The 22,862-nt window shown below is 40.1% G+C and overlaps 1 protein-coding gene across 2 annotated transcripts; it reads right to left on the reverse strand.

Annotated features, from left to right (window-relative positions):
• Positions 1 to 691: 691 nt before the first annotated feature.
• Positions 692 to 9,795, reverse strand: gjb9a (gap junction protein beta 9a). Of its 2 annotated transcripts, none has more exons than XM_069661883.1 (4): positions 9,666 to 9,795; positions 2,709 to 2,921; positions 1,903 to 2,204; positions 692 to 1,799 (listed from the first exon to the last, which is right to left on the reverse strand). In XM_069661883.1, the coding sequence occupies exons 2-4, from the start codon at positions 2,877 to 2,879 to the stop codon at positions 1,457 to 1,459; spliced, it is 816 nt and encodes a 271-aa protein (XP_069517984.1). In that variant the 5' UTR covers positions 2,880 to 2,921; positions 9,666 to 9,795; the 3' UTR covers positions 692 to 1,456. The 2 variants fall into 2 exon arrangements, with proteins under 2 accessions (XP_069517984.1, XP_069517983.1); XM_069661882.1 differs by having other exon boundaries at positions 9,662 to 9,795.
• Between the last annotated feature and the right edge of the window lie 13,067 nt (positions 9,796 to 22,862).

Here is a 22,862-nt window from a genome sequence, read left to right on the forward strand (position 1 = left end):
GACGCATTGTCCATCTATATATAAAGTCGTTGCGTTTTGCCATAGCGAGGAGTTTGACTGACAATCATGACAATCACATACGGTGGAAACTTATCGAGTTGTCCAATCAAGATTCCCAGTTTTAGACAGAAATTTTGAATTATATCATTTTATATTTAACAGCTACCATTCAATCTTGTGGACACACTCAAGTCATCAGAGTAATCATGTCTCAAGTCAAGTCAAGTCTCAAAAAATCACTCACTAAAGTTCTGAGAAAAATGAACACTTGAACATACATCAGCATGATAAAAATGACAGAAACCATGTTTGAAAAAACATTATTTGAGGTGTATTTTGATTCTTTAAATTTGGGGTGTCAGAGATGTCTTGGCTTCACTTTAGGGAGCGGTCATGTAGTTATTTTATCTTTTTATACAGTCTATGTTTTGAAATCACACTCACAGCTGAATGCTGCATCCACTGGTGTAGGGATTACATTTAACGGCAAGCACCAGGATGAACTAACCTCACTCCAGTGGAAACAGGAACTTTTTGTACCATGAGTCGGTCTAGACCTGCTCTTTTTGTAAAGTGTCTTGAGATAACTCTGGTTATGATTTGGCGCTATACAAATAAAATTTGATTTTGAATTTGATTTGATGGTTTCATGTCGCAAAAATAATAATAGAATACACAAAAAACCATGAGGCAGAAAATAAATTCTTGTTTCATTCTCAGTCTAAAGTTGTTTAAGCTACTTCTGAAAGTGCACAGCTGTCAATTTAACATTGTTTTTGTCTGACAGTTGAATTAAAGAATCATATGCATTCTAAATTTGACCTTAATCTCAAAAAGTATTGTTAACCCAACATCATGAATTGTATTGTATTGTGAGTTGAGTGTTACAGTCCTAGTTACTAAATAATACATACCAAACTAACTATTAACCATTAACCACATATAGTAGGATTCCTAAATGTATTACCTTACCTGCAGTGCTTCTTCAAAAAAGTAACAGGTATTTCTTCAAAAAGTCAATCTCAAATATATTTTCAATTTGTTTTGCTTCTGTCAAAGGTGTAAAGGCTTTAAACTAAAATGAAATAATGATGTTGACACAATATAAACAATACACTCACACAAAACATCAGATTCCAAGTCCTGGATATTTCTCTACATACAGTCAGGACTATGTTGATTAGAGATGGTACAAAAGAAGAAATGTGATATTAAAACAAAGTAATACTTGTAGTCCTCTTCTTTAACAGTGTCCAATAGACAATATAAAGACAGCCAGTGTTGGAGTTCCTTTCAACAGGGGTCATGAATGTTTCATGTTTAGCTGGATCACAGGATCACTTTTCACAAGAATGTCCCTTTACCGTTGCTTGGTTTTGACTTTATTGTGTAACTTGTGTTCCTGTTGTGTAGCCACCCATTAGAAACAAACTCATGGTTTAGTGACCTCTGAGTCCTACAGCGTTGTAGTTACACCAGCTTCTTTGGCCTTTTCCCTCCTGTTTAAGCTCATCTGGCTCTCTGCCAGTGTTGGGTCAGTTTTACGATATTGAGACCTGGGTGGGGCGATGTTGGTAAGCTCATGTTGCTCAGCAAATAGTAGCCTCTCATTTTCCTTGCGGACCCTTAGCAATTTCGTGATCCGCTTGCCAATGAGATATATCATCTCACAGAAACACATGAAGATGCACAGTGCACTGGATACAACCATAAACAGCATGAAGATCTTTTTCTCTGTTGGACGACTAATGAAGCAGTCAACAGTGTTGGGGCATGGGTCAAGTGAACACTTGGATAACCTAAAAGTAAAGAGTAAATTAGCTCTTTTCAGTATTCAATTTTGTTCCTGTAATATAAAAGATGATACATTTACCATTTGAAAAGTAATGATACAAGTGTTACCTGGGCAAGTCATATCCATGGTATATCCGATACAGAATGTAAAGAAATGATGTGTCGAATCCAGCTTTGAATACCAAACTCAGAAGATAGGTCCACCACAGCCCCCCTCTCTTCTTGCCTGGGTTGGCATACAGGTGAGAGCCATGGTGCAGTTCCACATATTTTTTGTCCTTTCCTTCACGATATTTAACGTGAGCCATTACCATCAAAGACGGGCAGGTTACAAAAATCAGCTGCAGTGCCCACAGACGGATATGGGAGATGGGGAAGATGTGGTCATAGCAGATATTGGTACAACCAGGCTGTAAACAGAGTAAAAAAAAAATTAAAACTGCTTTGATGCCAGAAATAATAATAATAATAATCTGTCGGCTTTAAAAAAGAACTTTTTAGGCGGACTGCACTAAATAACTCATCTTTAAAAAGTAATTGTGGATTTGTTTTTGTGCTTTTATGGGTAACACAAAATAATTGAGTTAAAAAAACAACAGAGCTTGAGATATCCTTACTTTTAGTCTCAAGACTATTCAAAAAATTAACAGACTATTTCTTCGAAAAGTCATTCTGAAATTCATTTGGAATTTATTTCGCAGAGTGCCCCCCCCACCCACCCCCCCTCAATTTTTACAACAACCACAGACAAGCTCTCATAGAGGATTTAGACACTGCTGTCGGTCTTGTCATATTGGTCTGGGTTATGAATGTTTTTTTAAAGCAGATAGAAGTTGAAGTAATTTTTCCAATAAACGGAATAACCTTTAAAAGGTACAAAAGTTCAAAAAGCTGTTTTGTTCCATCTATCTTACCTGCCGAGTATTACACACAAAATCCTTGCTCTCGTCACCCCAAACCCTCTGTGCGGCCACCACAAAAACCAGGACACGGAACACAAACACCATGGACAGCCAAATCCTCCCAAATGCAGTTGAGTATTTATTGACTCCACTAAGCAGACTCTCCAGTCCTGACCAGTTCATCCCTGCTGTTGCACTGGCCCAGTTGACAGACACAAACACACCCTTGAAAAGAGAGGAAGAAAGCAAATAGTATCATGTTTCTATATTTCCAAAACATAAAAACAAATAATAGCTAAGTTACTTGTGTGATATTCTTAGAAATTGCTTAAAATTGGTTTTGCTCTCTATTATGATAATAGGGTCAAATTTTGACTCACTGTGGTTAAGGATTTACCGTATCTTGCCCAATCCAACAGATGCAAGTAGTTTACATAAATAAGTCTGTGCAACATAACAACTGCACACACAATGTGTGTGTCTAATATACTGTTGCTGCTATAATATACTGACCATTAATTTGCTTGTTTGAAATTGTCCAAACTAAATAGAAGATCAGTCAGGACAGAGGATGTTTAGAAAAATGTCATGTCTGCAAGGTTTTTTGATGATATACTTTGACAAATGGAGTACTGCGAAAGCTTGCTGACATATTTTTTCTGGGTTAATGGTCCTATAGTATGTGTGGAATCACTTATTTCTTCAAACCATGATGGTGTATAAAGAATTATGACCACAATGGACTGGACTATCCGGCAAGTATTTATGAAGCTTGGATTGTGCAGATATGACTGTGGAACACTTAACAAATGCAGTAGACTCAATTGTAGATGGCTCTTAAGTAAGAAACTGCAGTAAATTCCCTATTATTTCATTAAAGACTGGGTTTTTTATGCTGTTCATTTCGGTCAGGCTGTTGGACTGCCCAAGGTCCTAGTGTAGCACAAATGAGAAAGGAAGATCACAAGAAAGTAAAAAAATAAGTGCAAGGAATTGGATTCCAAATGAAAGAGAAGAGTGAGCGGTCCAGCCTAGGATGGAACTTGGGACTCCAGAAAAATTAACCAGAAAAATAAAATGAAAAGGTGAGAAAAGAAGTCCTACAGCAAAAAGCATGTTTGTGCATTCAACTAGAAATTTGAAACAGATTCAGGTTTCTGGCTTCTGGTTTATATTTAAATAATACGGAATGTGAAATTCTAATGGTTAATGATACAAATAAAACTGTTATTTGCAACATTCTAGTTAAAAAATATATTAAATGTCTTGGAATTCACATCACCGAAAATATATAAGAAAGAAAATAACTTTAAACCAAAAAACCAAATGTTTTTGGTGGGCATTTGGTGGGGTCCCATGTTGAGCACAGGCCCCGATAGCTGGCTAACGGCGGGTTGAAAACCTTGACTCAAAGTCGTGATGGCATCTCTCTGCCTCCGGTGGAAATCAGCGGTGGTCAGCGGATGCCAGAGTTCCCTGAATGTATTGCTGGGGGCCAGCTAACACGCTCAGTGAAAAAGTCCAGTAGGGAAAGTGAAACGCAATGTCAATGTATTGCATGTATTGCTCAAGGTGCTTGCAAGCTAACGCATCTAGGGAGGTCCCGTGCTGAGTGCAGGCCACAAAAGCCAAATCACAGCAGGCAAACAACTTGACTCCCTGTCGATCTGGCATCTCTCTGCCCTGGATCCTAAACTACCAGGGCAGACAAGGCCACTTCCGCAGACAAGGCATGAGGCTCACGCACCGGTATACACACATACACACTCAGAAACATACCGACATTTCTCAGTTATGCATGGGGCAGGGTCCCAGCTTTCAAGTAATTGGCTAGTCTGTGCGGTTTCAGATGAGCAATGAAAGTGTCATGTGGCCTTGCTCTTGGAATACATTCAGAGCCTGGGGCTGCACTTGAATCACAAAAAGAGCAAGCTCCAGCCTTCCCAGTTGCCAACATTTCTGGGCCTGGTTCTGAATTCTCGGGTCAACTGGAGGCTCTGTCTTTGACTCATGGGCTTAATGGCAGCCATGTTACAGTTAGTTCCTCTCTCCCTCCTATAAATGCTGCCTGTCCAACGGTGCCTGTTGGGCTTGGGCCTCTCCACAGAGCACCCACAAGATCAAGCTGGTGGTTACGCAGGACTGACAGCAAGGCAAACTGGTAACCAGGCTGTGACTGTGGGCTCACCCCTGTTTCTGCTCACTCAGGGCTGGGCATGTTCCACAATCTTCACCAGAACCCTAGGACCAGTTCCGGGTTGGGACTTATTCTATTACCGCGGGTTCCGGGTCTGTTCAACATTATGTGTAATACCCGAGCGGATTCTGGAAGACCAGGCTGTGATTAGAAAGTGCCCAGTTGCTTTTGCTCAGGAGGTGAAGGGTCAGATCACAGGTCAGACTCGGACAACACAGATGATGGCAAACTAGATATGCTAACGTTAGCAACCATGGCAAAGAGTAATCGTTATCATTGTTCAAAAGGACAAATAGTCAAAGTTATCTTTATTATGCTAGATGCAACAAAATGGCAATGCTGCTTCTAAACAAGCCATGCATTTCAGTCTGCGTGACAGCAAGTGGACTTTTAATCTGAAATAACTAGTGGATTAGCATTGCTGTTTTTATCAACACGACATGGATAACAGACACTTTGGATGCATTTTATGAACTTTCTTGGCAAGGAGGATGGATTATGTGCATTGCCAGGCACAGGGGAGAAGGCTACGTCACATTAGGTAGGACAAAAAGTTTTATTTTGACAAGTGACTAACAGTCACTTGTTAAAAGCAACCAACTGTGAAGTCGGTGCTGGTCGGGTCTTTTTCACCCGGCTAAGGTTGGGTCCGACATTTCTCAGTTATGCACGGGTCAGGGTCCCAGCTTTCAAGTAATAGACGGATCCTGTTCGGTTCCGGGTAAGCATTTCTGGGTCTCTTTGTGCTTGGGCACAAAAATTTGGACTTGTGAAGACCTCTATAGCAGAGCAATTGAACATGTCAGCAGACATGTCAAGAGGGGGCCCACACCCAGGGAAGTGGAGGTTCCATCCCCAGGTGGTAGAGGAGTAGACCTGTGTGCTTCCACACTGCCAACTCTTGTTTTCCCGCACTCCAAGTCTGCTTTACGCCTTTCCCCCTTTCACTGTCCTCTAGCCTTTCCTCCGAGGAGGTAAGTGGAAGGGTTGAGACTCATTATGATGGATCAGCTTTTGCCCACATGGCACGGTTCTCAGTGATCCCACGATGAGATAGCCTCCTAGCACTAGGCTTGTCAGAGCCTGTAGTGAGAACTTTGCAGGAGGCCTTGGCCCCATCTACTGGGGCGGTGTACTCGTACTGTTGGGGGGTGTTTACCACATGGTGCAGAGCTCGCCAGGTGGATCCCTACGCAGCAATAGCCCAGAATATCCTCGCATTTCTGGAGACCCAGCTGGAGATGGGAAGTCAGCCATAACCCTACAGGGATAGTGGCAGCAAGGAAGGTCATGTAGACTAATACATGCTGAAAGCGAATGACTGTTCCCTGATCTCCCAGTTTCTCAGAGGTGCCCAGAGGCTAATGGTTCAAAGGACAAGACCGTCACTCTTTTTATTGACTTAGACTTGGTCCTCAGAGCACTTCAGCATCCCCCCTTGGAGCCCCTGGGGGTTGCAGAATTAAAATGGTTCTCTCCTAAAACAGCCATCATGTTGGCCATAACCTCCACCAGAAGGATAGGTGAGCTCCAGGCACTCTGTCTGTTCAGAGTGACTGCTGCAGGTTCTTGCTCGACTGGGCGGGTATTTCCATCAGAGTTCCACCTGTCCTGGTCAGTGGAGCTATGTTCACTCTCCACTCCCAAAGAAGAGCAGGAGGTCAAGCAGGTCCGGTCCATGTTATGCCATGTCAGGGCCTTGGTGTAATACAACTGTGAGCGTGGCCGGGCAAGCCGGTGTATCTTAAAGAAGTATCCATGTACCCTGATGGCAGGGGAATCATTCCCTGTACATATGGAATATGTAACTGAGAGAGATACTTTCTTCACTCAAAGAACCAAGGTTACTGTAACCGAGCAATTTCTTACGTGGAAGAAAAAACCTTTATATTTGCAAAATTGGATTGACAGGGATATAATCTTCATTGCTGACTTGCAAAAGGAAAATTCACAACTTCTAAGTCATGAAGAATTTCTGATTCATAGAAACTTTCCTGTAACATATAAAGCATATCAAATGGTTAGCTATTCCTAGAGAAATTTTACAATTTTTGAAGGGGTCTTGCTCTAAATGGGGTAGATATTTGGTGTCTAAAGACATCATCATATTTTATGAAAATAAAAACAAGACATTGCAACAGACAATTAACTGATTGATACTACTTGGTAAATATCATATCCATAGGCCCTAAATTTATATATGTCACGCACGCTTCAGTATTTGCCACTGATGGAAAGGTTATACAGAGACTTCAAAACTAATTTGCAACATGCAATCTGTACCCACTATAAATCTGATTCAATATTTATTTAAAAATTAGAAATATCTAATGCCTCCTATTATCGCAGTTCACTTTATTGTTGCACACATAACTATGCAACTATATATACTGTATATTTTTTTCTACTGTAAATATTGCAGAACCATCTGTCTCATGTGTGTATATAGTCATTGTTATATTTATCTTCTTTTGCACTCTTTATCATTGCATTACTTTCCTATTTCCTTATTGCTTTGTATTTTTGTCTGTAGATAGAGAGCCCTGTAGCCAATAAAGCTGATTCTAATTCTGATTGTGGATGTGTTATTACTTTTCCTTCCCCTTTGTTTTTTCTTACAGTATTTATCTTTTTTTTGTTTATGTTTTTTCACTTTTACTTTGTTAGAATACCAAGCCAGAATATGTAATCATTGACTTTCAAGATTTATTGTAAAGTGATCTCAATTAAGTCTGACCGGAGTTATTGGTGTGGATATGTGGTCCAAGCATCACACATCACGGAAGTCATTATCCCCAAGAGTAATCATAACATTATTTTTAAGTTAGTTTATGACTGTATTTTTAAACAGAATTATTGTGCATTTGGACACAGTTCTTGCACGGTGCCCTGAAGGGCAGCATTTTCTATTTAAAAGCGAACACAACTTTTCCATGATTGGAGGCTTAATCTCAAACTGCATGTTAGAGTGCTGTGTTGTTTCCTGGACGCTGTTTATTGTGGTCACACAGATGCTTTAAGTGATCAGTACAGTAAGAATTACTTATGGTTTAGTTGCTATGTCCTTGTCTGCTGCTGCTGAATGAACACAATGCTAATTCTGGAGTGATTGTAAAAGTATTAAGGTGCTTATAGTTTATTAAGGTGAAACAGTCCATCATAAATATAACCCCTTAGTTTATGTTTATTGTGGTGTGTTTGTTTGTGTTTGTTTGTGTGTGAGTGTGTGTTGTTGTGTGTGTGTGTGTGTGTGTGTGTGTGTGTGTGTGTGTGTGTGTTTGAAAATAGTCTCTGTCACCAAAAGCAACATTGAGAAAGAAATATATCTTTCTGTTTTTCTATTGTACACACAGACAGACAGTATTTAAATTAAATTATTAATATTGAACTCAATATTTCACCAAATGTATGTTGCAATTACTTAGCTGTAGCTCAGAGGTAGAGGGGGTTAAATATCAGTCCAAGATCAGAGGTCCAGCCATGGCTCATGTATTCCACATGTCAAAATGTTCTTGGGTAAGACACTAAACCTCAAATCTAGAATCTAGTCTAGAAGGCATAGCCATCTGTGTGTGCATGTGTTCGAATGCAGTTCTATTAGATCCTGATGATTAGCCTGGCACTTTGCACAGCAGCCTCTGCCATCTATGTGTGATTTTGGAATGCAAGGATGAATGCTGGCATGTAGTAGCTTTGAGTGTTTGGAAAACTAGAAAAAAAGCTACATAAGTGCAGTACATTTACTTTGTATTCAAAAAACAAACCAGGACTCGAGTTATGAAAATAATCAGTACATTTTTTTCCAAATTGTATTTGTTTCTATGTTGACATAATTTTACACATATGTTTGTTATTATATATAATAATTACTATAAATGTAAGATATGTTAGGATATTGTTTTTATAGAAAATTGACAGATTTATGTATAATCATTTGCGGGTAGTTTTTCTTTCAATGATCCTACTTGAAGTTATAACCCCCCAATTTTTAACATTCCACAATGTAAGCGGTCGTGAACAGAAATGACTTCCATATGGAAACAACATACTTTAGCCTGTATAGTTCTGCAGCATTGCAAGCTCATGCGCTGTTTAGTAAAGAGTAAAATATTTAGGTTTTAGAAAAGGAGTGGCTCATCTCCGAGGACAGGGTTAACACTTTAAACTCTGAAATAACTAAACTACCACTTAGTTTGTCTCTTCAATTTCCAGTAAGGTAAACTAAATATGTGTTTTAGAAGAAATGAGGCTTGAGGTAATATCATTCCTAGATTTACTTTTAAGTAAACATCAGACCTGGTCTGATAAGTTCCATCCATAACTGCTTTGACCCACAAGACAATGTTAGATTCTAAGATTTTTCTTTTTTGGCAGTAGCTGTTGGGGGATTAAAACTGTAGCGAACAGTTATATTTTCAGGAAAGCACATTCCTCTTGTCTGTGTGCTGAATCTACAGTTCCACCACATTTGTTTTTTTGTACCCATTTCCTTAAAATGATTGCTTAATATCTTGCTAACCTCGACATTTTTTCTTAGTCATATAGCAAAGGACGTTACTCCCATCGTGTTTTTTAATTCGAAAACTGGTGACTTCACCTGTGTTTGAATAAAAAACATCTCGTTTCAATCTTGTTTTATGAGGATATAACATTAACTGTAATCTGTGTTGAATTAAAACACTATTGGCTACTGTCTTTTGTTTAACACAGTGACTTTAAGCATGCGACACAGTAAAGGTAATGAAAATCAAACAAAAAGAAACCTTACCTACAGCTGGAACCCGGCACAATAATCAAATCGCAATACGTGGACACCAACAGAAGAATATTTACATACAGCTGTAAGGTTAATAAAGGGAAATGAAAACTAGTTTAAACTATTCAGCCCTTTTCTGTCTCTGCTTTCTCACTTTCTTGCCCTTCCCTAAGAAATCCTGCCAAACCAGATTCAGCAGCTACTACGTCATCCCTCACACACACACACACACACACGCACACACACACACACACACAGCTTTTACATGCCTTTTCTTGTCTGTTTGCAAGAAACAGTAAAACTCTGCTCCCTTAAACCCCTGGAATCTAACACCTCATAAATAGATAATGAAACAGACACATATGCTTTATTCATCAGGCAGACAGAACATCTATCCTTACCAAGAATGCCTGAAATGAATACATTTGTGTGTATGTGTATGGGTTTGTGTAGGCTTTGTGTAATGTGTGATCGTGAGTGTAGGGAAAAAAAGGGTTAAAAGAAAGGGACAGAGCGAGAGAGAGAGAGCAAGAGAGAGAGAGAGAGACAGAAAGACTCTCTTTTAGTACACAGGGAATAGGGCAAATGTAAATGTGTTTTTGAACAGTGTACATATGGTTGACTGACTGGATAAAATCAGATTCAAATACATTGCTGTAGGCTAGAACATGTGCAAAACCACACAAATTACAAATGTAAATGTAAAACCTAATAATTGTCCATTAGCTGTGCACATGTAGTTTTATCAGAGCCAAACAAATGAAGATAATTACAATGTTGTCATGCCAGGCTAGAGGTTACAGTATAGCCTACATTACATAGCTGCCTTCAGTGCTGAACCATGAACTCAAACCACCAGTGAGGCAAATGATGAAAATGGAGGGGTGCAAAACTTCTGAACTGACAGAAAGCACATACATGTGGTTGTTATGGGTGATTCTTTGTCATATTATATATGATTTATATAAAAAAGTTTCACAACTTAAAGTAACAATCTTGAAGATTTCAGTTTCGTTCTCTTGGGCGCCTCCTAATGGCAATGAACAGGAATTGCGGGAGGACACTTCCCAATTTAAATAGACGTCTACGACTGGCTCCCTTTGTCAATCTTGCTTTTCCTCGCTGATGGTTGCTTTCCTTTTTAGAGTGTTTGCCTTCATCTGAGTGTCAATTTTTTTTCTTCTTTGGATTTTTACTTATTTTTGAAGTTGTATCTGTAGTCAGCGATCTTTTCAGCCATAGTAGATTATGGTTTACTCGCAACATTTACAGAAACCGGAAACGCATCCACTTAGCTCCGCCTACCCTCTCTGGCAGACCAACCACTGCTGGGTGATGGAAAACGCATCACTAACTGGGCGCTGCTTGGGATTTTTTTTATGAATGTCGGCACAGACACCCAGTACATAATTCTACTACAATGTAAAGGCTTTCATCAATTGGCCATAGGCTTAATCACCATTATATGTGTTTTACATAACCACGCGTGATGTCAAAGCGAGAGGTTGTTGGCTAGGTGGCAGATCATGTTACCACAACATTAAGAATATTGTTGAAATCTTAACCCACCTCACTTAGTGTTGTTATTAAAGTACGTTAAGAATTCTGGCAGGATAATGACTATTGGTGGGCAAAAAGAGCAAAAGAAGCTAACGTTATCTAGCTAGTTTTACTCTACTGTCAACATTAAAACAGCGCTTTTCTAAAGCGCTCTCCCAAGTAACTTTTTAGATAATGTTAAATTGAATAAAGCCGAGGGGTGGCTTGTAGTTTCACTTAACAGTTAACACTAGAGTCACATAATGTTAGTGAGCAAAAACAGCATTCCTTGGCGTTTTATTTTGTTCTCATTATTAGGTTGAAGTGTTGTAGGTCTGTGCTTCGTTGCTGAGGTGACTGCTAGTTCCTGAATCATAAAAGTGCAAGTTGTATCACTCTTAACAGGGGTACTTCAACTTCGATAGAGAACTTAAACAGCATACTGAAATTACACCTTTAGGGAAACTCACTCTTTTGGAAAGTGTTCCAAAGTGTTTTTAACGAAATGTTGATATGTGTAAAAATTGAAATCTTGCTTTTCTTTTTGCTTCCAGCTTCATTCAACAATTTGTAGAAACGATTTCTTACGAAAACCCATTTGTAAAGGTCCAAATACCAATGCCAGTACTGCCCCAAAATGGGAGAATATGCATATGTTGTGGCATATATGCAAACCCACGAGAAAACAGTATTTGTCAGTTTAATTAAATGTGCAGATCTTGTAAAATGTCCAAATTGTCCACTAGTGATGTTAAGCATTTTATTCCAGTGTTCATTTGTATTCAGTTTGTATTCTGAACATTTAATGCAGTGGTCGGCAACTGGCAGCCTGCGGGCCAAAATTGTTGCCCGCCGCCAATAATACCTGGCCCGCCAGATGACATTGATTTAAAAAAAAAAAATATATATATATTTATATTTGCTATCACAAAAACGACAGTTCCACACAGATTTCAGCACATTTATTCAAAAGTTGTTAACTGACAAAATATGATAAAATAAAATAAAGCAGCATCTGCTTGACCTCGGATGCACACTGGCTTGAGGTGGGAATTTTTGGCACATGTGCGATCTGAGAAAAAGGATGAAAAAAGAAAACTTGCTCTCTGTGTGCCACTGCAACAGATATAGTACAAAATCTGTTTCATTTAATTAAAACAAATAACAAACTCGGCTCAAAGATCAAAAAAATAAAATAAAATAAAAGCAGCAAGTTCTGATGCACACCGGCTTGTGGTGGGAACTTGGGACATATGCGCTGCGCTACTGAAATTACAGAGCAATAAAGCGAAAAGGAAATTACTATTTAAATAAAATCAAGCAACAATATAACTATTTTACAACTTCAACTTAAAAGGCTACTCACTTAATGGGAAAACTGGCATCTTCCTTAAGTCACAATCTTTTGGATGTCTGGCGATATGGATGTCACTTTAGTCCGCAAGCAGTTCTCCAGATTTTTTTGCGTCAGGCGGTTCCTCTTGTGCGTCTTGATGGCGTTCATTGAGGAAAAGCTTGACTCACAAGTATAGGTGGAGGGAAATATCGTCAGCACATAAAAGGCGAGTTTCTTAATCCACCTGTACTCCTCTGAGCATGCGATCCAAAAATCCTCCACGGATTGCGCACTGAGCGCATCGCTGACCAGGGAGCTTGTTTGAAAATCAATAAGCTCTAGCTGAAATGCGGCCTCATCCAACGATGGGATGGTTTGTTTAGCCAGAGAGGAGAAATCCACACTTCGGACAGTGAGTGGGTCACGGACAAAAGCGATGATGTCCCTCGGGATGGAGTAGTCCTCGAACCTGGATTTGAAGTTGGCTCTTAGCTGTTTGATGAAATCCACCATCAGCCCTGTCACTTTTCCCCGTCCCTGTGATTTTAGTGTACTGAAGTGCAGGAGCCTTCCAGTTGATATGTCTGACTGGAACAACTCCAGTTTCTTGGTAAACGATTCCAGCTTTTCAACCAGGTCCACAATGGTTTTGCCTCTCCCTTGTAGCTGCAGGTTTAGCTGGTTCAGGTGGCCAAAAATATCCGTTAAAAATGTTACATTGGATATGGAGATTTCATCTTGTAGAAAGGCAAGGTGGTCGTCTGCAGCTCGCATCTTGCTTAATCTCAGGTAAGCCTTAACCTCATCCAGTAGCGCACAGAAGCGCTCCAGCGCTTTGCCTTTACTTAACCAGCGCACGTCGTTGTGGAGCAGCAGGTCAACGCAAGTGGCCTCCTCTGACTCAGCCACAAGTTGTCGGAAAAGACAATGCTGAGTGCTTGATGTACTTGTAACCCTGCTATGGCTTAGAAATAGAGTATACAGGTAGTAATAGTCAACAAGGTGGATAATGACTGGACCAGTATCAGAAGGCACTAGATTTTTAAGAGCCAGTGTTTGAATAATAATGAGTCAGACAACAATGAATTGAGTTTTGGTTGACCACTTATTATCATGAGTAAATAACATGGGAAACACAGTGATTTGTGTGCAAAATACAGTATATGGAAAATAACAAACTAAAATAATAAAGCCGGCAAAATAAAACCCCTTTCTGTCCCAAAGTTAACCTTTCTTGTGTTGGGGCCCTTTTTCCTGACTGTGTCAGTGTTGCAACGGAGTCTCTCACGCTGTTCAAGCGGATGGCAATAAATTATCCTCCGTGTATCACACAGCATCACCTGCTGCAATCGTCTTTCCCCCCGGGAAAAGAGTAACAATGACAGGAAACGAAACTTAAAAGTTGAACAGCTAAGGCTCATGGGATTTGGAGTTTGTCAACAGAAACTGGCTAGTTTCATTCTTACTGCTTGTAGAACAACTTCTAATAGATTTTATATATCCATATAATGACTTGAATGGACATTATTTATTTCAAAGGCATTTTTAAATCAGTTTTTAATAGTTTTTACTTCTAATCAACTTGAAATGAATTATTTATTTACTTTTTAATAAAACAAATTGTTTTTAAAGATTATGGTGACTTTTAAATGAATAGTTTTAAAGGCTCAATATATTGAAGCAGCATAAATTCAAGCCTGGGCTACATACTCCTGATAAAATAAATGACACGCATCACTTTATCCATAACGCCCTTTAGCTCTCCACTGAGCCTGGCGCACAGGACACTCTGGTGAATGAAGCAATGCAATCCGTGCGTTTGGGGCGCAATCTCCTTCAATCTGCTCACCAGACCTCTGTGGCAACCAACCCTGGCAGGTGCCCCGTCTGTCACGATGAGGTTGATTTTCTCAAATGACATTGAATGCAGCTTTAACGCCGGGAACACACCGGACACCGAAGCGTCAGAAAAAAATTTGGCCCGAGGCCAAACTTAGTTGCCGACCCCTGGTCTAAACCATCAACCTGTCTTTTAGACCCAATTCCAACCAAGCTGCTTAAGGAAGTCTTTCCCTCAATGAGCACTTCTTTACAAGATATGATCAATATGTCTTTATCGACTGGCTATGTACCCCAGTCTTTTAAACTAGCTGTAATTAAGCCACTTCTTAAAAAGCCTACCCTTGATTTAGGCACCTTAGCTAACTATAGACCTATATCTAACCTTCCTTTTATCTCAAAGATCCTTGCGAAATCAGTCGCTAATCAATTATGTGACTTTCTTCATAACAACAGTTTATTTGAGGACTTTCAGTCAGGATTTAGAGTCCACCATAGCACTGAGACAGCACTGGTGCGCGTTTCAAATGATCGACTTACTGCTTCAGACAGAGGACTTCTCTCTGTACTCGTCCTGTTAGATCTTAGTGCCGCTTGCGACACGATAGACCATCACATTGTAGCGTAAGTCGGTCGATTAATTATTTAATAATTAATTAGACTCGTCATAGAATGCCTGCACTCTATATTGACGAGAAGTTAACTTTAACGTTAATTAAAAGACTTGACCTAAAATAGGTATTTAACCCTAATTTGACAAAACAGGGAAAACATATAATTAGTTACCTAATTATTTTAATTCAGTCTCATAATCTGAAGGTTGCTACAGTTTAGAATTGAGTTTGTTTTGCGGTGTACAGAGGCTTAGTACTTCACACACACAAAACACATAATGCAGATCTTTATAAATGAAGGATTTATTAACTAATACTACTAACACACATGAGATAACTAAATATGGTGATGAACATGAAAACGATTAATAACAGGATGAATATGATGAAAGATGGACTGTAAATGAAACCTGTAAAGGGAGCACGGTGCAGTAGCTGAGATATTGGGAGGTATCTTTGCTAAAGTTCTACTCTATCCCTTAATACCCTTAATACTACCACATCAACTCCGATATACAGTAAAGCAAAGTTAGACCTACTCTGAAGGAGGATATGGTCAACGGCACTGTTGGTTAGGCGTGTGAAGGCCGTCGGACCGGCATGGCATGGAGCTTCAGGTGCCCTGGGCTTTAAAGCAATTCTTACCTTTCTGGCATGTCCCTCAGCACTTAGTTAAAATTTGAACAAGAACAACTCCGCCTCCCTTCAAAGTCCCACCCTCTTCCCCCTGCCTGACCCCTGACGCTCCCCTCCCTCCCTCCCTCCCTGACGCGTGTGGTGAGAGGAGCAGCGCGAGTGAAACGGGTCAATGGAGTCAGAGTCAGGGGCACAGGTAAGTGAAAACTAACCAACAGTAATTGAATAATATTCAATTCTGCATGTGGTATAAAATAAAATTCCCTCCCTCGTAACGTTTAGTTACCTTTTGTAGTCTGACGAACTACCAACGTTACTATCGTAATTATAGCATTTCATCGCCTGTTTGTTTACAGTCAAATGCGTCGGCAGAATTAATATTTTCTCGATGTCATAACGTCTTACCTTGCCTGAATTCTCCCGGTAACGTTTGTCATGAAATAAGGAGCAGATGAAGCAGTTTTGTTTAAAGGTTAACTTTGTTGAGAACCTGTTTGTCAGCTAACGGTAGCTAACGGTAGCTAACTTTAGCCCTCGTTTAGACGTTTAGCTTCAACATTTTTTTCTTTTAACTTTATGTTATATAGTCACAAAGTAAAAGGCTCTTTCTTTTTTTTAATTGTGGTGCTTTCTGGAGGAGAGTGTGGTTGAAGATCCCGACTACGTTCCGGATCTTCAGAGGCAGAGGCAGAGGCCGACAGCAGCAGCCTACAGCAGGAACCAGTACAGGAGGTGTAAGAGCCCCGAGAAGGGCAGATCCTTCCAGGGGATGCCAGGGTAGGAGCAGCACGGGCCGTGGGGTATCTGCTGAGGAGAGGCCCGGAACCAGCAGACAAGCTGCCCCAAAATCCACAACATGAGCCAGAGGTCGGAGGGCACGTGGACCTGCTGTACTCAGTCCTGACGATCTCATCCGAGTCCAGCAGTTCATATAGTTTTGTATTTTTTCTTATTCACGTTGTTCAATAAAACCTTGCATTATATAATTGCCTTTGTCGTTTTACTCACATAAAGTAATGTTTATTATGCTTTACTTCCATTATGCCCCTTTTTTCATATTCCCACTTCATCTGAATGAACTGCAGTGAATTACTAAAATCAATTTTTTAGAAAAACATTTATTATTGTACACAGTTTATAACAAATTAGTTATTTGGTCCCAATAAAAAAAGCAAATAAATAACATAAGGCACTTGCAAGATTACTGTTTAGTAATGCAAACAAATCTTTTAGATGTAACATTCAGCTCTTCATGAGTTCCAGGGGTACCAAGTCTTGGCTGGTGCTGAATGTCCTCCATTACTGTGGGAGTGGTGTACCTTGACAAAGAGTAAAAAAAAAATAGAAACGTGACACAGAATATAAATTGCATAAACTCAAACAGGCTAGATTTTATATAGATCTTAGGCTGCTTTGGCACAGAGTGATGTTATCACAATGTACAGTAAGTGGAGCAAGTGTATGTATCAACTTATTACAATTTCAAATTCACTACTGGTAAATAGTACTTCTTCCCAAGGATGGAAAAAGTCACAAACAGAGACAGATCGGTCTTATTTACACAGATGTCAGCTAGCCAGCATTATCTATTAGCCGGAGAAGTCTTCTAGCAATGTGCTGAAATAGCTCTGGTTACTGTACAACCAACCAAGTCAAACGCAACCCCGGAGTTATAATACTAGAACTGGGTTAATGACAACTTCACAATAAACACTGAGGCTAACGCTGAAGCTAACGTCACCGGTAGTGTAACGTTAAACAAACCAAGCTGTGGACTCAGTTTGTTTACACTACCGGTGCTAACGCTAACGCTAGGCTAATTTCCCCTGCACAAATAACATATTACAGAACGATAGTAACTGTTAACTGATGTTATCATATGTAATGTTGTGTTCTAGGAGTGAAAACGTGACACAGGATATAAATTGCATAAACTCAAACAGGCTAGATTTTATATAGATCTTAGGCTGCTTTGGCACAGAGTGATGTTATCACAATGTACAGTAAGTGGAGCAAGTGTATGTATCAACTTATTACAATTTCAAATTCACTACTGGTAAATAGTACTTCTTCCCAAGGATGGAAAAAGTCACAAACATAGACAGATCGGTCTTATTTACACAGATGTCAGCTAGCCAGCATTATCTATTAGCCGGAGAAGTCTTCTAGCAATGTGCTGAACTAGCTCTGGTTACTGTACTGTGCCGGGTCAGAGAGGATGCAGGAACGCGAAGGGTGAAAAGAGAGAAAAGTAAGAGAGGGGGTAAGAGCGCGATCTTGGGGTGTCGTATCCTATTTAAAGGGTCTCTTCTCCCGAGGACAGTGTCCAATCAAAGCGGCGTGAAGTTGACCACTCCTTCCTCCGGAACTTTCTTATTAAATAGACTATTTCTTCCTAAACTTAAAGTAGATAATCTCATCTATCTAACCCCCACATATTCGATACCTCTGGACTCTCAGCTGCGTGTAGACTCCAAACATCCCTGGGTTATGATACACAGAATGAGATTAAATAAACAGTTCATGAAAGTAATAGTTAATTCAGTACTAAACATATCATGTTGAACACACATTTATATGTGAATGTATATGTGTGGATATGTGTGTGCATATATATTTGTGTTTGTGTTTACAGACTATTAAAACCAAATAAAAGAGCCACATTGATGAATCAACATTTTCTCTGTCCTGAGTTAGCTCTGTTTCACCCCTCCCTTCTCCTGTCTGAGTGAGGGAGAGGGGGGGAAAGCAGATGAGTGACCGACAAACTCTTTCAAGACCCAGGGATCTGAGGTGTGACTCGTCCCTGTTGTTCACAGTCCATGGATCAAAGCATTTGGTTACTTATCCTCACCATACTATTCTAAATGCAAACATTTAAACAACAACAATCATTGTAGTTTATTGGAGGTTGTCCCAAGGTCTACCTCCTGACTCTGTAGAATGTATAAACAAATGGGGGAGATGGTTGTAAACCCCCCCTGGATTCCATTAGTGTCCACTTTGATCCAGAGCAGAGCTAGCGGTCTAGCTCTCTTCCTGGTAGTCAAATGACCAGGTCAGGCCTGGATCAGGCCTATCCTGATACCACGCTACAACATCCTGTTACAGAGACTAGAACATTTAATTGGCATTACAGGATCTGCATTAAGTTGGCTTAAATCTTATTTATCAGATCGTTCTCAGTTTGTTAATGTTTATGATGTGTCCTCTATGCACACCAAAGTTAGTCATGGAGTTCCACAAGGTTCTGTGCTCGGACCGATTCTTTTTACTTTATATATGCTTTCTCTTGGTAATATCATGAGGAAACACTCCATTAATTTTCATTGTTATGCAGATGATACTCAATTATACTTATCTATGAAGCCAGAAGAAATCAATCAGCTATCTAAACTAGAAGCATGCCTTAAGAACATAAAGATCTGGATGACTAGAAACTTTCTGCTACTTAATTCAGACAAAACTGAAGTTATTGTGCTCGGCCCAAAACACCTTAGAGATTCTTTCTCTAATGATATAGCTGCCCTAGATGGCATCAGCCTGGCATCCAGCACTACTATTAGGAATCTGGGAGTTCTATTTGATCAGGATATGTCCTTCATCTCCCACATAAAACAAATATCAAGGACAGCCTTCTTTCATCTTCGCAACATAGCAAAAATCAGACACATCTTGTCTCAAAACGATGCAGAAAAACTAGTCCATGCATTTGTTACTTCCAGGTTGGATTATTGTAACTCGTTACTATCAGGCTGCTCTAATAAGTCACTAAAAACTCTGCAGCTGGTACAAAATGCTGCAACACGTGTGCTGACAAGAACTAGGAAGAGAGATCACATCTCTCCTGTATTAGCCTCTCTGCACTGGCTTCCTGTAAAATCTAGAATAGAATTTAAAATCCTTCTTCTTACTTACAAAGCTCTTAATGGTCAGGCACCATCATTTCTTAAAGAGCTCATAGTGCCATATTACCCCTCTAGAACATTGCGCTCCCAGGATGCAGGCCTGCTTGTGGTACCTAAAGTCTCTAAGAGTAGTGTTGGAGGTAGAGCCCTCAATTACCAGGCCCCCCTCCTCTGGAACAATCTACCAGTCAAGGTCCGGGAGGCAGACACCCTCTCTTCTTTTTTTTTTTTTAAAGATTATTTTTTTGGCCTTTTGGCTTCATTTTTATAGGACAGCTGAAGATAGACAGGAAATGTTGGGAGTAGAGAGTGGGGGATGACATGCACAAATGATTGGCAGACTGGGAGTTGAACCTGCGATCAGTGCGACGAGGACTGTAGCCTCTGTACATGGGGCGCCTGCTCTACCGACTGAGCTAAACAGCGCCCCAACCCCTCTCTTCTTTTAAGAGTAGACTTAAAAATGTCCTCTTTGATAAAGCTTAAAGTAAGGGCTGGCTCAGGCTTGGACTAGCCCATAGTTATTCTGCTATAGGTTAGGACTGCCGGGGGGATGCAGCCGCAGACGGACTCTATTGAGCTCCAACCAGCCAGCTTGTCAGCGCTCAGAAGACATGACTGGCAAGATTGGAAAATATGCCTGATTCTTGTGCATCTTGGGGCTGTACGAAACCTAGCACACTCAAAACAAGATCACGGGGAATAACCTTTATTTTTTATTAACCTTTGTTTTTTGGTTGTATTTGGCCGTTAAAACATTATGTTGACAGATAGGTAACGTTAGTTGTCAGACATAAGCTAATCTTAGCGAGAATTAACAAGAAAACATATTAACTAAATTACCGATAATCAAGCTATATTGGCGTTTTTCACTAAACCGATTTTAATGACAAGTTACTTGTGACTGACAGGGAGGAGAGCTAACGTTAGTTAACTTGCTAGCTGGTAAGTTAGGCGTCCAGTGATGTGTTTGACTAACAGAGCTAACTGCTACAGAACTAGGCTAAACATTTCTATTAGTAGATAACATCAGCTAACTCATGCAGACTCCCGGGGTCTGGCTGGTAATTGAGTAATTTGCTGTTTGGTTCCAAAGCACAATGCCAGATTCATGCAGTGTAGTTATGTTAGAACTAGTTGGCTAACATTAGCATGCTCGCTCACGTTATGACAACCAAAATACTATCCGAGTGTATGTCAGTGTGGTCAGTCTAGCTTGACAAATAACTTCGCCACCTAACATGATATTAACTTAGGTATTATGACAAACAGTGTTGATTTTGGACAACATAATGCCGGTCAACATGATGCTGGTCAATGAACACGTGTTGTCAAAAAAGTACACAGAGCCGATGTGTTCCGAGACTGAGCATGCTCAGTTTCGTGGGTCTTCGGCACAAACCCTGGATGCTCGTTCATGCGTGTGAGTGCCCGCGCGAGTGCGTACAAGAAGCTTCACTGCAGTTCTCTTGGCCGTCTGTGTCGTCTGTGTCGTCTACAGACAAGGCCATTACAATCAAATAAATTGACATTGGGGATGCAGCCATGAACTGAGTATAATAGGGAAATGTAACTAAGCAGTATGTATTTAGTCAGATATTGCTCAAGTTTCTGTTGTGAATAAATAAAAGATTCACTTTAGTCTGTCTCTGACTAATGGTGTGAGGTATTCAAAAACTCACAATAGATTTGTGTCCGTTCTGACGGAAAACACACGATTACAAGTTAATTTAAACACAACGTGACAGACAGAAATACTTTCCATCAGTTTTATCTCCATGTTATCATGGTTTAATGAAGCCAGGCATTAGCTTGAGCTAGAATTAGCCTTAAAATAGCTTTACCAGTGGCATTAGCTTATTAACAGCTTTACTACTATGGTATACTGTCCTCCGCTGCTTCATCAGGGGCTCGGCTACATCGACCCATCACAATGGAGAGGAGAGAAAATAGATGGAACTTCAGTCCACAGTCACGTATTCACATGCACCTGTACCTAACCCCCCCACCCCACACACACACACTCAAACCCACAAGGCTGGCAGTGGGATTGAGGGGTGGTGGGATTAACACTGCTGGCCAGCTATACACCAGGTGACTGCGAGTGATATAAAAATTACTGAAAACATTCAGTGTGACAGGGCTAACAAATTCCTTGAATGTGTAAAATAAACCCAGACTCTGATTCTGATAGAATCTGTATTTCGTGATTTAGTTAATTTTTTCTCAATGATGGTCAGTGATTAGCCTACTTAAGCGTGCATTTGTTTCTAAGTGAATGAGCTGTGACAACATATGGCTAAAATGATGGAGATGTAGACAGAAGAGCATTTTCCACAAAATACTTTATTATATGGGGACATCCAAGGAATATATGCTAAATCCATGTTTGAAAACAGGTTTTTTATTTTTAGAATTCCTAAAAATTAGGAATGGGACGCACTATCATGGCATTACACGTTGCCTGGAAACCAGATGGGCCATTAAATCTAATAAGTAAAAAAGCCGAGCTGCAGCATGCATTTATGTCTTACAGTGTTTACATATTTTAAGATAAGATAAGCTTTATTTAACAAACTTTCAAAAGTCAGAAAGGCATTAATGTTAATCATTTGCGAATATTTAATTGTCACTTACAGATAAATGTCTTTGCGGTTCCTGTCACTGTCCATTGTTTACATTTGTTCAAACTTTATTGAATACGACTTAAATTTACGAACATTTGTTTACATTTAGTGGGGGGCCAAGTTCGCTATGAACTCTGGGTAAGTCCCACAGGAAAGTCTGCAGATATGAGGACTCACGGATAGCCCGTAATTTGGTGTTGAAAAGTACGCATCAGAGCCTTTACACACTCTTTGATCTGACAGTGGGACGGCACTAAGCAACACACTCACCGGGAACGCGGCTCAAAGTAAGTGAGTCCATGAGTGTAGAGATGGGGATTGGGCCTAGGTGACAACACCTCTGTAGCATTACATAGATATATGTGGCGGGTGGCACTGAGTAAAAAGGGGAGGTGCACCACCTAGTGGCGTCTATAAAATATAAGTCTACCAACACAGGTTGTGATGTTTGATTCAGGTCGGTGGAGGGAGGCAAGTGCACACCTCATTCCACGCGGTTGTGCAGGGGAGACGCCTGAGGCCTCTCATTTCTCTGACTGCTTCCCATGTCTGTGCCTGCTTCCCAAGTCTCTTAAATTGCATCCATGTCTCCTTCACTTGCGTCTTTCACTTGCGTCTTAGTCCCTCCCACCACAGATGCATGGAGAGACGCGAGGAAACCAAGAGAGGAAACGAGGGAATGTTTTTTAATAGACATGAGATAAAGACTCTCCT

The sequence above is a fragment of the Semicossyphus pulcher genome, unplaced genomic scaffold (assembly GCF_022749685.1).
Source record: "Semicossyphus pulcher isolate SPU_LCO1_2020_fin unplaced genomic scaffold, fSemPul1.0.p SCAF_14, whole genome shotgun sequence".
NCBI lineage: Eukaryota > Metazoa > Chordata > Actinopteri > Labriformes > Labridae > Semicossyphus > Semicossyphus pulcher.